This window comes from Neophocaena asiaeorientalis, unplaced genomic scaffold, assembly GCF_003031525.2.
Source record: "Neophocaena asiaeorientalis asiaeorientalis breed wild unplaced genomic scaffold, Neophocaena_asiaeorientalis_V1.1 scaffold221, whole genome shotgun sequence".
In the NCBI taxonomy this organism is placed as follows: Eukaryota; Metazoa; Chordata; class Mammalia; order Artiodactyla; family Phocoenidae; genus Neophocaena; species Neophocaena asiaeorientalis.
This window is the reverse complement of record NW_020173766.1, coordinates 266,816-277,989: the sequence shown is the minus strand read 5'-3', so window position 1 is coordinate 277,989 and position 11,174 is coordinate 266,816. Positions and strand designations below refer to the sequence as shown.

Here is an 11,174-nt window from a genome sequence, read left to right as displayed (position 1 = left end):
GACAGCCCCCCAGCCAGGGTGCCCAGCAACCCACCCCCCACCCCCCAGCCCCATGTGCCTTAATCTCCGAATGCCACCGCAGAAATGTGAATTTTGTGAGCAGGAAACATTCATTAAGCACTGGAGAAGGAAGAGCACTGGAGACTCCAGCTTCAAGATGGGAATTATGATGTAGGTTCCACTCACTTTACTGATTGGTGTTTAGGTCAAATCAATTTAGATTGATGGCCACATTTTGGAAATTTCAAAGTGTAGCACAGATGGAAGGGACTGTCAGTGTCCATCACTGTCAAGCAGGATTCATCTTCCAGATTAACTAGAGAGACCTGGTAGGGAGTGGGGTACATTGGCCAGAATAGGATTGAAGCCTGGGACATTCCTGGTGGTGCTGGGCCTCAGAACGGGACCCCTGCAGGGAAGGAGGTCCCCTAATATTTACTGAGGGCACGATAATTGCTCAGACTTTGCCTTAGAGTAGCCCTGCACGGTAAGGCTTACTTTTCCACATTACAGATGAGGAACGGAGGCTCAGAGAGGTAGGTTAACTTATCCGAGGTCACAGAGCCTGTAGGTTACACCAAAGCCTGTGCTCCCTTTGTGGAGGCGTCTTCAATAAGTGATTGGAAAGGAGTGCTAAAAACAGGGTCTGGGGAAGTTCTACAAAGGCACGCTATCTAGTGGTTTTTTGTTTGTTTTGTTTTGAGGCAACCCTGGTTAAAAATATCCAAAAACTTAGGAGAATTCCAGCCTCTGTCTGGTCACTGTGTGACACTTCCTGGCTTGGGGCTGTTCTGAGCCTTTCTTCCCCCAAAGCCCCGTCTTCTCCATACCATGTGACCCCATTCCGCCTAGCCTGCGCTTTCCTTGAATCCTCCTCACGGCTATCACAGGAGGTTACAGTGTTACCCGGGTAACCTCAGAAGACCGTGTGACGTGGGCCAGGCTGGGCCCACTCTGGTGTCCTCGGTGTCCTCATCTGCTGAGGGATGGGTTGACCTTCTAGGATTTCACTATGGCTGCACTATTGGTGTTTGGTGTAGGGTAATTTTTACATTACAGGACCTGCCTACCAAATGACAGTAGTGTCCCCCAGTCTTTGTGATGACCAAAAAAAAAAAAAACACGTTTTCATGTGCCCCCAGGGCACTGTGTCACCCCTGGCTGACAATCTTTTTAGCCCCAAAAGCCATAAAGATCCGTTTGTAAGTTTTTGACTCTCAGTCTTGACTATTTTCCTTCCCAGCATCCCTCTGGGGACACCATGGTACAGAGTCAATGCTTGTGATTGGGGGCAGGAGAGCCATGTGGTTTCAGGAATGGGCCTGAGAGGGACACACCTGTGTTTGAGCTCCAGCTCTTGTTCTCACTACCTTTGTGTCCTAACTACTCCCAGTTTGTGTGTCATCACCTCTAAAATGGGGAATGATAATGGTACCCCCTCAAAGGTTGTTTAACACTAAGTCCGGGGCCCAGTTCATCGGAAGCACTGGGGAAGCACTGGTCATGAATAGTGTGGTGAGGCCTCCCTTTGTCTGTGCTCTCCATCCACCGGACTTTTCCTTCACAACACTCATTGCCAAAGCAATGAGTGATGTGTATACGCCTTGTTTATTAATGTGTTAGACGACCAGTTGCATGAGGGCAGAGAGGACCTGGGTCTCCCTTGCTCAGCAGGGCATGGTACACAGTAGGCACTCGGTAAACAGTTGCCAAGTGGTTAAAGACATATAATCACTGCCTTGTTCTTGTTACCCAGAACCCACGTCCTTTAATAGCAAAGTAAACACGGAAACCATTTCCCTTGACCCGTGGGAGAAGCCAGGATGGAAACTTCCACCACCCCAAAGAACTATGACATGACCACAGAATACAACTATGGAGACGCAACCCCGTGCCAGAAGGCACAGGAGAGAGCCTTTGGGGCCCAGCTGCTGCCCCCCTTGTACTCAGTGGTATTTGTCTTTGGCCTGATAGGCAACATCCTAGTGGTCCTGGTCCTCATGCAATACAAGAGGCTCAAAAGCATGACGAGCATCTACCTCCTCAACCTGGCCATGTCTGACCTGATCTTCCTCTTCACGCTGCCCTTCTGGATTGACTACAAGCTGAAGGATGACTGGGTTTTTGGTGACAACATGTGTAAGTTGCTCTCTGGGCTTTATTTCATGGGCTTGTACAGCGAGATCTTCTTCATCATCCTGCTGACCATTGACAGGTACCTGGCCATTGTCCATGCTGTGTTTGCCCTGCGGGCTCGGACCGTCACCTTTGGTATCATCACCAGCATTGTCATCTGGGTCCTGGCCATCTTGGCTTCTGTCCCAGGCTTGTACTTTTCCAAGACCCAGTGGGAGGCCACTCACTACACCTGCAGTCTTCATTTTCCTCCTGAAAGCCTAAGAACGTGGAAGCAGTTCCAGGCTCTGAAACTGAACGTCGTGGGGCTGGTGTTGCCTCTGTTGGTCATGGTCGTCTGCTACACAGGGATTATAAAGATTCTGCTCAGACGACCAAATGAGAAGAAGTCCAAAGCTGTGCGTCTGATTTTTGTCATCATGATCATCTTCTTTCTCTTTTGGACCCCGTACAATCTGACTGTGTTTGTTTCTGCTTTCCAAGACTCCCTGTTCACCCATGAGTGTGAGCAGAGCAGACAGCTGGACCTGGCCATACAAGTGACGGAGGTGATCGCCTACACCCACTGTTGCATCAACCCCGTGATCTACGTCTTTGTCAGTGAGAGGTTCCGCAAGTATCTACGGCAGTTGTCCCGTCAGCTGGTCGCCGTTTGCCTGGCTAAACGGCTCCCCTTCCTCTCCATGAAGAGGCTAGAGAGGGTCAGCTCCATGTCCCCCTCCACCGGGGAGCATGAACTCTCTGCTGGGTTCTGACTCAGGCCCCTGGAGGCTGACCCAGGACCCAACAAGAGTGACCTGCCTGGCATGCCGGCTGGGGAGGAGGCAGCTTGGGTGTCCTGGCCAGATTATGATGCCTGACGCAGATGGAATGGTAGCCACGTGGGGTTGAGGGAGCTCCAGGTGCTCCAGACCAAATCACCTCTGGGGCTTGAGTTTTCTCTGTGAACTTCCCTTTGGTAGAAAGGAGATGAATAAATGAAACGGGACATTCCAGAAGACTGGGACAAAGGATGACCAAGAAGGGCTTGGTCCCAAACAGGAATTCAGATTTGTGAACATTAACATTTGTAAACCAAACCACTGAGCATCTGCCACCCTTGCCCCATCACCAGTGGACTTGGAAATAGTGATTTCCACCACGGACTCCACTCTGAGCCGAGAGCCAGTCAGGAGCTGGTGGCTGCCTCCACCCACCCACCCCACTCCCACTGCAGGGTTTAGGCTCTTAGAAACCCTGAGGAACCTAGGACTCACGATGGAAGAACTTGACATCTGATGGTGGGCTGGACACAGACGAAATGTAAATGCTGTGCTTCTTGAAATAGCCAGGGAGCGGAGGAAGTCATTACTTCCATTTAGCATCCCTTTCTTTCTGAATATTTTTCAGAATCTCCCTTCCCTGTAAGTTGAGGGATGTGGCGGTAAATTCTGACAGCTTTATTGCAGAAATTATTAACAGGTCAAAGGAGACCGGATTGCTTTTCTTCCTCTTGGTTCTCCATCCAGACCTTTTAGTTGTGTGGCTCAGAGTTTTGGCAGCCACCTTGCACACATCAGCAGAACAGGGACCTGGTGTGCAAGCTGATGGGGTTTGAGGCTGGGAGGGTAACGTCTACCAGGAAGGGTGGGGGCCCTGTCGATGTAGGAAGTCGAGGAGCCCTTAACTCAAAGAAACTTATTCACCCTAAAGGTCCTTAACGCTTCAGCTCTCACCTGAAGTGCGATAGGACTTCCTATCCATTATGTCTTCTTCCCTTTTCCCTCAGACATAGATTTCTTTTAAAATAATTTTCCCAGTAACAAAAATTGTTTTCTAGAAAAGCTTAAAAACACAAAGGGATAAAAAACCATCAAAAGCATTCATAATCCCCCTACCCAAAGACAACCACTGTACATTCTTTGGTGTATTTTCCTTTAGTTTTTTTTTTCTCCTGTGCATATCTATGTTCACGAGCAAGATGGACTTCAGCTGTATTTACTCTTCCACTGTTGTTGTTTTTAAGTAGCAGTATGTTGGGAACACTTTCCTAGGCAATAAATTATTTCAAAGTATTGGTTTTGGTGCCTGCACTGAATTCTACCACAGGAATTCACCCTAATTTACTCCACCTACTTCCCAGTGATTGCTTGTGCAAATCAATTCAGTCCAGCAGCAGTGACTAAGGGACCTGCTTTGTTCAGAGCCAGCTCTTTGGGACCTGGGAGACATGGATACAAGAGGGATGTCTGTTCTCACAGAGCTGTCAGTGCAGTGGACAGGTACAGGGATGCCATCTGAGCCCAGGCGGGACGGGTGGACCTGCCCCAGAGCCCATGGTGCCAGGGCAGCAAAGGGGAAGAAGGACTCCATCAGTCAGAAAGCACCCTAAGTGAATGGGTGTCCCACCTTACATCACAGTGACACCATTGAGCTGGCCTCTCGTGAACACTAGAATTTTGTGCTCTTACCAAGTCACCCTCTCCTTCAGTCAGGGACCTACTGTGTTTTCCTGCTGTCCTTATGCATGCGAAGAAGCTGGTGTCATGAAAGAAGCTGGTGTCATGAAAGTTTAGCAAAGAAGCTGGTGGCAAAGAAGCTGGTGTCATGAAAGTTTAGGAACTTCTTGTCTGGGGAAGAAGCGATCACGCTGCACTGGGTTTATATACAGGCTTCAGGAGCAAGGTGGGTGTCAACTCTCCACTTGTAAACCTGCCAGGCCTCTCTGCGGTGTGAAGAGAAGAAGGCTTAATGGACTTAAGAAACATTTATTTGTCCACTACTTTGGTAAAATAGCACTGCCTCAGAAAGTACTATTGGATCCACAGCAATATCATAATGAAGACTATTTCACAACATCCTCCAGTTCCATTTTTGAAATAATACTTATTTTAAAACTTGTTACAAAGGCAGTCTGTATTCATTGTAGAAAACTGGAAACAGGCAAAAATCCCAAAGAAGAAAATGGAAGCACCTGTAATTCCATTGCCCAAATGCAACCTCTCTTAGCGTATTAGTGATTTAGTGTGTTACCTTCCAATGTTGTTTTCTAAATGCACGTGCACGCATGCACATACACACACACACACACACACACACACACATATCCAATCACACTTAACATTTTTTTGTGTATCCTCAGTAAAGTTTGACACACAGCAAGCACTCAGTAAATGCTGGTTGAATGGATGACTCTCTGAACCTCCAGTTTCTTTATCTATAACATGAGGATAAGAGTAGTATATACTCCATGGGGCTGTTCTGAGGATTAAATGAAATAAAGGAAGAAAAGTGGGTCGATCTTTCTGCAGCTCCATCAGATGAGAGATCTGACTCCTCCTGCCAGGGCCCCTCCTTGGTCACTCAGGACGCCTCCAGCCCTTCCCAACTGCCTGCATCCCATCACCTCCCGTCCCTGCCCCTGTGTGAACGGGCTCACACCCCACGTCCTTGTTATTGTTCTAACTCTTTTCTCCTTTTCATCCTTTCCCTAAGATGGATGCATAGCACAAAGAACTTCCATCTCCCCCACTCCAAACTCCCCTACTGTCAGCTTTTTACCACATTTGCCTTAAATTCCTTATTATCTTTTTTCCTCCCTCTCTCAAAAGACGGACAATGCAGAGATACATTTTTTTTTTCCAGAACCATTTGAGAGCAAGTTGCAAATAGGATGCCTCATCACCCATTAGTACTTCAGGATGGTTTTATTTAGACAAGGATGCACTCCCACACAATCAAAACAGGAAACTAACACAGACACAATATGACCATGTCATTCACAGCCCTCTTTCCAATTTTGCCCACTTTGCAAACAGTGTCCTTTATAGTGCCAGGGTCCAGAACCACTTGTTTTACTTAGTCACCATGGCTTTCTAGTTTCCTTCATTCAGGAACAATTCTTCAGGCCTTTTGTGACTTCATTATTTTTTATTGTAACACTTCAGTAACCTGGCAGTTGGTTCCTTGTTTGGGGTTTACCGATGTTTTCCTGGTGATTAGATTCAGGTTATTCAGCTAGGGCAGGAAAATCACAGAAGTGATGCTGTGTTCTTCTCAGTACCAGGAGGCACGTGGTGCCAACTTGCCTCATGACTAAAGACGTTAAACTTTATCCCTCGTTTTAGAAGGTGTCTACCAAGTTTCCCCACCGTGAAGAATTTTGTAAGTATTAATTAATAAGTGACTGTTATTAGTTGGCATTCTACTGTAAAGTAAATCTTTTCTCTTCCACCTACATATTATTCACTTGTTTGTTTATATCACCATGACCTCCTGGATTCCTTTTTTATCCAGTTGAATACAGTCTAATATTGTCTTTATTTTGATGCCCAAATTGTCCCAGATTTATCTGTGGGAGTCCCTTCAAGTTGGATCCTATGTCCTTTTGCTATGCTTTCCTATCCTTTCTTGAGCACTTTCTTACTTTTTGGCACATAAGGTTCCAACTTCTGCACAGAAAAAAAAAAAAAAACTATCAGTAAAATGAAAAGGCAGCCTATGGAGTGGGAGAAGATCTGTGCAAACCACGAATCCCATAATGGGTTTATATCCAGAATACACAAGAAACTCATTCACTCCTCAATAGCAAAAAAACCCCACAAAAAACCCCAATTTAAAAATGGGTGAAGGACCTAAATAGACATTTTTTTCAAAGAAGACATACAAATCTCCAACAACATGAAAAAGTGCTCGACATAACTAATCATCCAGGAAATGCAAGTCAGAACTACAGTGAGATATCACCTCACATCTGTTAGGATGTCTGTTATCAAAAAGACAAGAGGTTACAAGTGTTGGTGAGGATGTAGAGAAAAGGGGACCCTTGTGCACTGTTGGTGGGAATGTAAATTGGTGCAGCCACTGTGGAGAACAGTATGGAGGTTCCTCAAGAAATTAAAAATAGAGCTACCATATGACCCAGCAATCCCACTTCTGGGTATGCAGTATATCCAAATGAAACAAAGTCATTATCTCAAAGAGATAAATGTTCTCCCATGTTCATTGCAGCATTACTCACAATAACCAAGGTATGGAAACAACCTAAGTGTCTGTTGACAGATGAATGGGAAAAATTGAATGACCAAAAGCAGAAATCCCATTCTAAGGTTTTTAAAAAATTTTTTTAAACATACATTTATTTACTTATTTATTTTTCAGGCTGAGTTGGGTCTTTGTTGCTCTGCACGGGCTTTCTCTAGTTGCAGCAAGCGGGGGTTACTCTTCACTGCGGTGCGCAGGCTTCTCGTTGTGGTGGCTTCTCTTGTTGCGGAGCACAGGCTCTAGGCGTGTGGGCTTCAGTAGTTGCTGCAGACGGGTTCAGTAGTTGCGGCGCTCAGGCCCTAGAGCGTGCGGGCTTCAGTAGTTGTGGCGCACGGGCTTAGTTGCTCCGTGGCATGTGGGATCTCCCCAGACCAGGGCTCGAACCTGTGTCCCCTGCATTGGCAGGCAGATTCTTAACCACTGCGCCACTAGGGAAGTCCCCATTCTAAGGTTTTTAATGAATATCATTTTCTATTTTTGTTCCCCCATTTTTATTGTGGTAAAATACACATAAAATACCGTCTTAACCATAAGGTTACAGTTCAGTGGTATTAAGTTGTGCAGCCATCACCACCATCCATCTCCAGATCTCCATCTTCTCACCTTGTAAAACTGCAAATGCTTACCCATTAAACAATAACTTCCCATTCCTTCCTCCTCCCAGGTCCTCATTTTTGTGGAATCATACAATATATGTCCTTTTGTGACTGGCCCTTTCACTTATGTTCTCAAGGTTTATCCATGTTGTAGCATTTGTCAGATATTCCTTCTGTTTAAAGCTCCGTAGTGTTCCATTGTGTGGATATACAGCATTTCGCTTATCCATTCATTCATTGGTGGACACTTGAGTTGCTTCCATGTTTTAGCTAACGTGAATAATGCTGCTGTGAACATCAGTGTACAGATATTTCTTCAAGACCCTGCTTTCAGTTCTTTAGGGTATACACCCAGAAGTGAAAATGCTGGATCATACTGTAATTCTATTTCATTTTCTTTTTATGTGTTCAAAATATTTATTGTTTTGTGTAGTATTTTTAACTTAGGTAAATGGTATCTGTTCCTTATTTTTCAACATAGCACTTGGTTTGCATGCCCATCCATGTTGCTATGTAGAACATCCAATCCATATCTTTTCCCTGCTGCACAGTACTGCACAGAGTATATCTTCCATGTTTTACTTGTCTGCTCTCCCAAGGATGGACACCAAGATTTCTTCCAACTCTCTGCTCTTACAGATAAAGCTGCAATAGTCTCATACAGAGTTGGCCTGAAAAAGGGCATGTAAGTGAGTTCAGTCTATATCGCCACTAACTGCATGCAGGTTCCTTGTAACCACTTGGTGTTATACTGCCTTCTAATCTTTGCTAGTCTAACAAAGTGACAGAGTTGTTTCATTGTATATTTCTCTGAATACTGATGAGTTAGGACATCTGTTTACATACTTGGTAGGCTTTTGAGATTCTTCTTGAAATTACTTGTTCTTATCTTTGATCATTTTGTATTGGGTTTGCTGTCATTTCTTGTTGACTTGCAAAACCTCTTTGTATATTCTGGATTTTAATTTCTTTATGCTTTAGACATTGCAAATGGCTTCTATCATAGTTTCAGCTGTATATTATCAATACTTTATGTATAGTTTCCTTTGTTGAATAGAAATCCTTCACCTTGGTGTAATGAAACTCATCAAGTTTTGTCTTTTGGTATACGCTCTTTAAATTGTAGTTTAAAGGTTCCTTTCCAACCCGGAGGTACTGGTGTTTTCCTGGGTTGTCCTGTATTTTCTTCTCTTGGCAGAAGAGTACTCCATCTCTTATTGAGGCCTTTAATCATGTGTGTGACTGAGGCAAATCACTTCACATCTCAGAAGGAGAAGGTACCCAAAAGTTTAATGAGGTTTTTTTATGTATCATTCAGGGTTTCATCAAAGAAATGACATATGAGATAAGGCCATGGCTCCCAAACTGTGGACTGAGACACCCCAGGGGCTTCAATGAATTCACAAGAGTTCTATGGAATATTTCCAATTTTCAAGGGCTGTAAATTGATACCTGACATTTGTTGGGCACCACAGGAACTACTAGTTTGAGATAGTTTACAGTTTCAATATTAGATAGTAGTACATGCCTTTCAAAGTTGTCATATCTTTGCAGAGCTGAGTTTCCAGTGGTTTGAGATAAGCAGTGAAGAACAGGAAATGAGGGTGGCAGTGTCCAATGGGATTCCAAGGTTTGAGAAGTTGGGCCACACCCAACAGCTGTACATATCCCACTGGTACTATTTAAAAATATAAAATCAGGGAATTCCCTGGCGGTCCAGTGGTTAGGACGCTGTGCTCTCACTGCCGAGGGCCCAGGTTCAATTCCTGGTCGAGGAACCAAGATCCCACAAGCCGTGCAGCGCAGCCAAAAAATATATATATATTTTTTCAATTTATATGTATTTTCTTTTCAGTTGTTTGGATCTAACCACCTAATGAGTAGAATTGTTTGGTATTTCTTTTGGCCCAGGGCACTGAGAAAAAAAAAGTATAAAGGCACCAAGAACTGAGAAGCCTTGGGAACCTCTGGAATAAGGGATTTGTTTGGGAATTGGATTGTATGCCATTGAGGGAGCTGGTAGGTGAGTCTGTGCAGGCTGTCGCCTCCGCATCCAATGCTGAGTCATCACTGTAGAGGAAGTCTCTATAGGCCAACCTAGAGATAACGGTAGGACTGCTAGACCACATGAGGACAAACTATGCAGAGAATGACCTGCAGGGGAACCTGCACTTTTACCATATTGATGCATAGGTGGCCCGGGATGCAGGAACAGTGGGACTTGCACTGGCTGTGGGTCCAGGCGCTGCCCTACACTCACAAGAGTAGCCTGTGAGCCAGCACGCTGACCACTGTTTTCACCTTCGGAGCACAGCATTAGCTTGCTTCACTCTTGCAGATCGCTCGCTAATGATTTCTTGCAGACGCTCACCTGGACCGCTACAGGCAGGGGATTCTAGGAAATGTCCTTTCAGCATAACTCCAAGGATGCTGTACAAGCACCACACCGGTGGTTTATTTTCTTCTGTACACTCTTTCAGAGCTCTCCAATACTTTATTTTATTTATTTTTAAATTTAATTTTATTTTATTTTGTTAAGTATTTATTTATTTATTCGGTTGTACCAGGTCTTAGTTGTGGCAGGTGGGCTCCTTAGTGGTAGCTCGTGGCTCCTTAGTTGTGACATGCGAACTCTTAGTTGCGGCATGCATGTGGGATCTAGTTCTCTGACCAGGGATTGAACCCAGGTGGAGCCTTATCCACTGCGCCACCAGGGAAGTCCCTCTCCAATATTTTAAATGAGCACATCATAAGAAAAACTGTTCTTTGTGAAAAGAAAGAAATGAAGAAGAAAAGAGAGAGAGAGAAGGGAAGAGAGAAGGAGAGTAGGGGAAAAGATTGAGAAAAGGATTCAATGCTTTTTCCAAAAACATCCAGGATCAGCATTCCTGGATGAAGGTATGGTGTGAATAAGGACCCAGAAGCATGAGACCCTCTGGGAACTGTAAAACATTGGGTAAGACTTCCAGTGGGGGGTTGGGTGGGGAGTGCTGGGCTGGGGGCAGAGGGTGGAGTGGCTGGGAGATGGGCTGGAGCAGGAGCCATGAGAAAATACTGAGTTTGAGTTTTCTGTTCAGGACGGGACTCGGTGCATACATGAAGCACAGGTTAAAAACACAGGTATCTAAATGCCAGGAGACTCCGGAGAAGCACTTTAGCATCTCCCTGAGCCTCGCTTTTCATATTAATTGAAAAGGGTAGCTTAAATAGTGGTAGTTTTAAAGACTTGGGGTAAAGCCTCGTGGGGTAGTGGCAATTGCTCAAAGCCCTCTTGTCCCCACTCCGCTTAGTGACCAGTGTCCCCTGACCCTCTCATTGCTCACCCTCCACTGCCTCCCAGGCCTCTGCCCCTTTCCTGCCTTGTAACAATGTGGGTAGAGCTGTGTGGATTGCACAGAACTCCAAACGGGGATTTAATAA

General features: G+C 45.1%; 1 protein-coding gene across 2 annotated transcripts in view; it reads left to right on the top strand.

Annotated features, from left to right (window-relative positions):
* The window catches only part of CCR1 (C-C motif chemokine receptor 1), a 6,106-nt gene extending 1,916 nt beyond the window's left edge, over positions 1 to 4,190 (top strand). For both annotated transcript variants that reach the window (XM_024751414.1, XM_024751415.1), the window contains one exon: positions 1,757 to 4,190. In XM_024751414.1, the coding sequence (XP_024607182.1) occupies positions 1,824 to 2,891 (1,068 nt within the window). In that variant the 5' untranslated portion in view covers positions 1,757 to 1,823 and the 3' untranslated portion in view covers positions 2,892 to 4,190. The remainder of the gene's footprint in view (positions 1 to 1,756) is intronic.
* Positions 4,191 to 11,174: the final 6,984 nt, after the last annotated feature.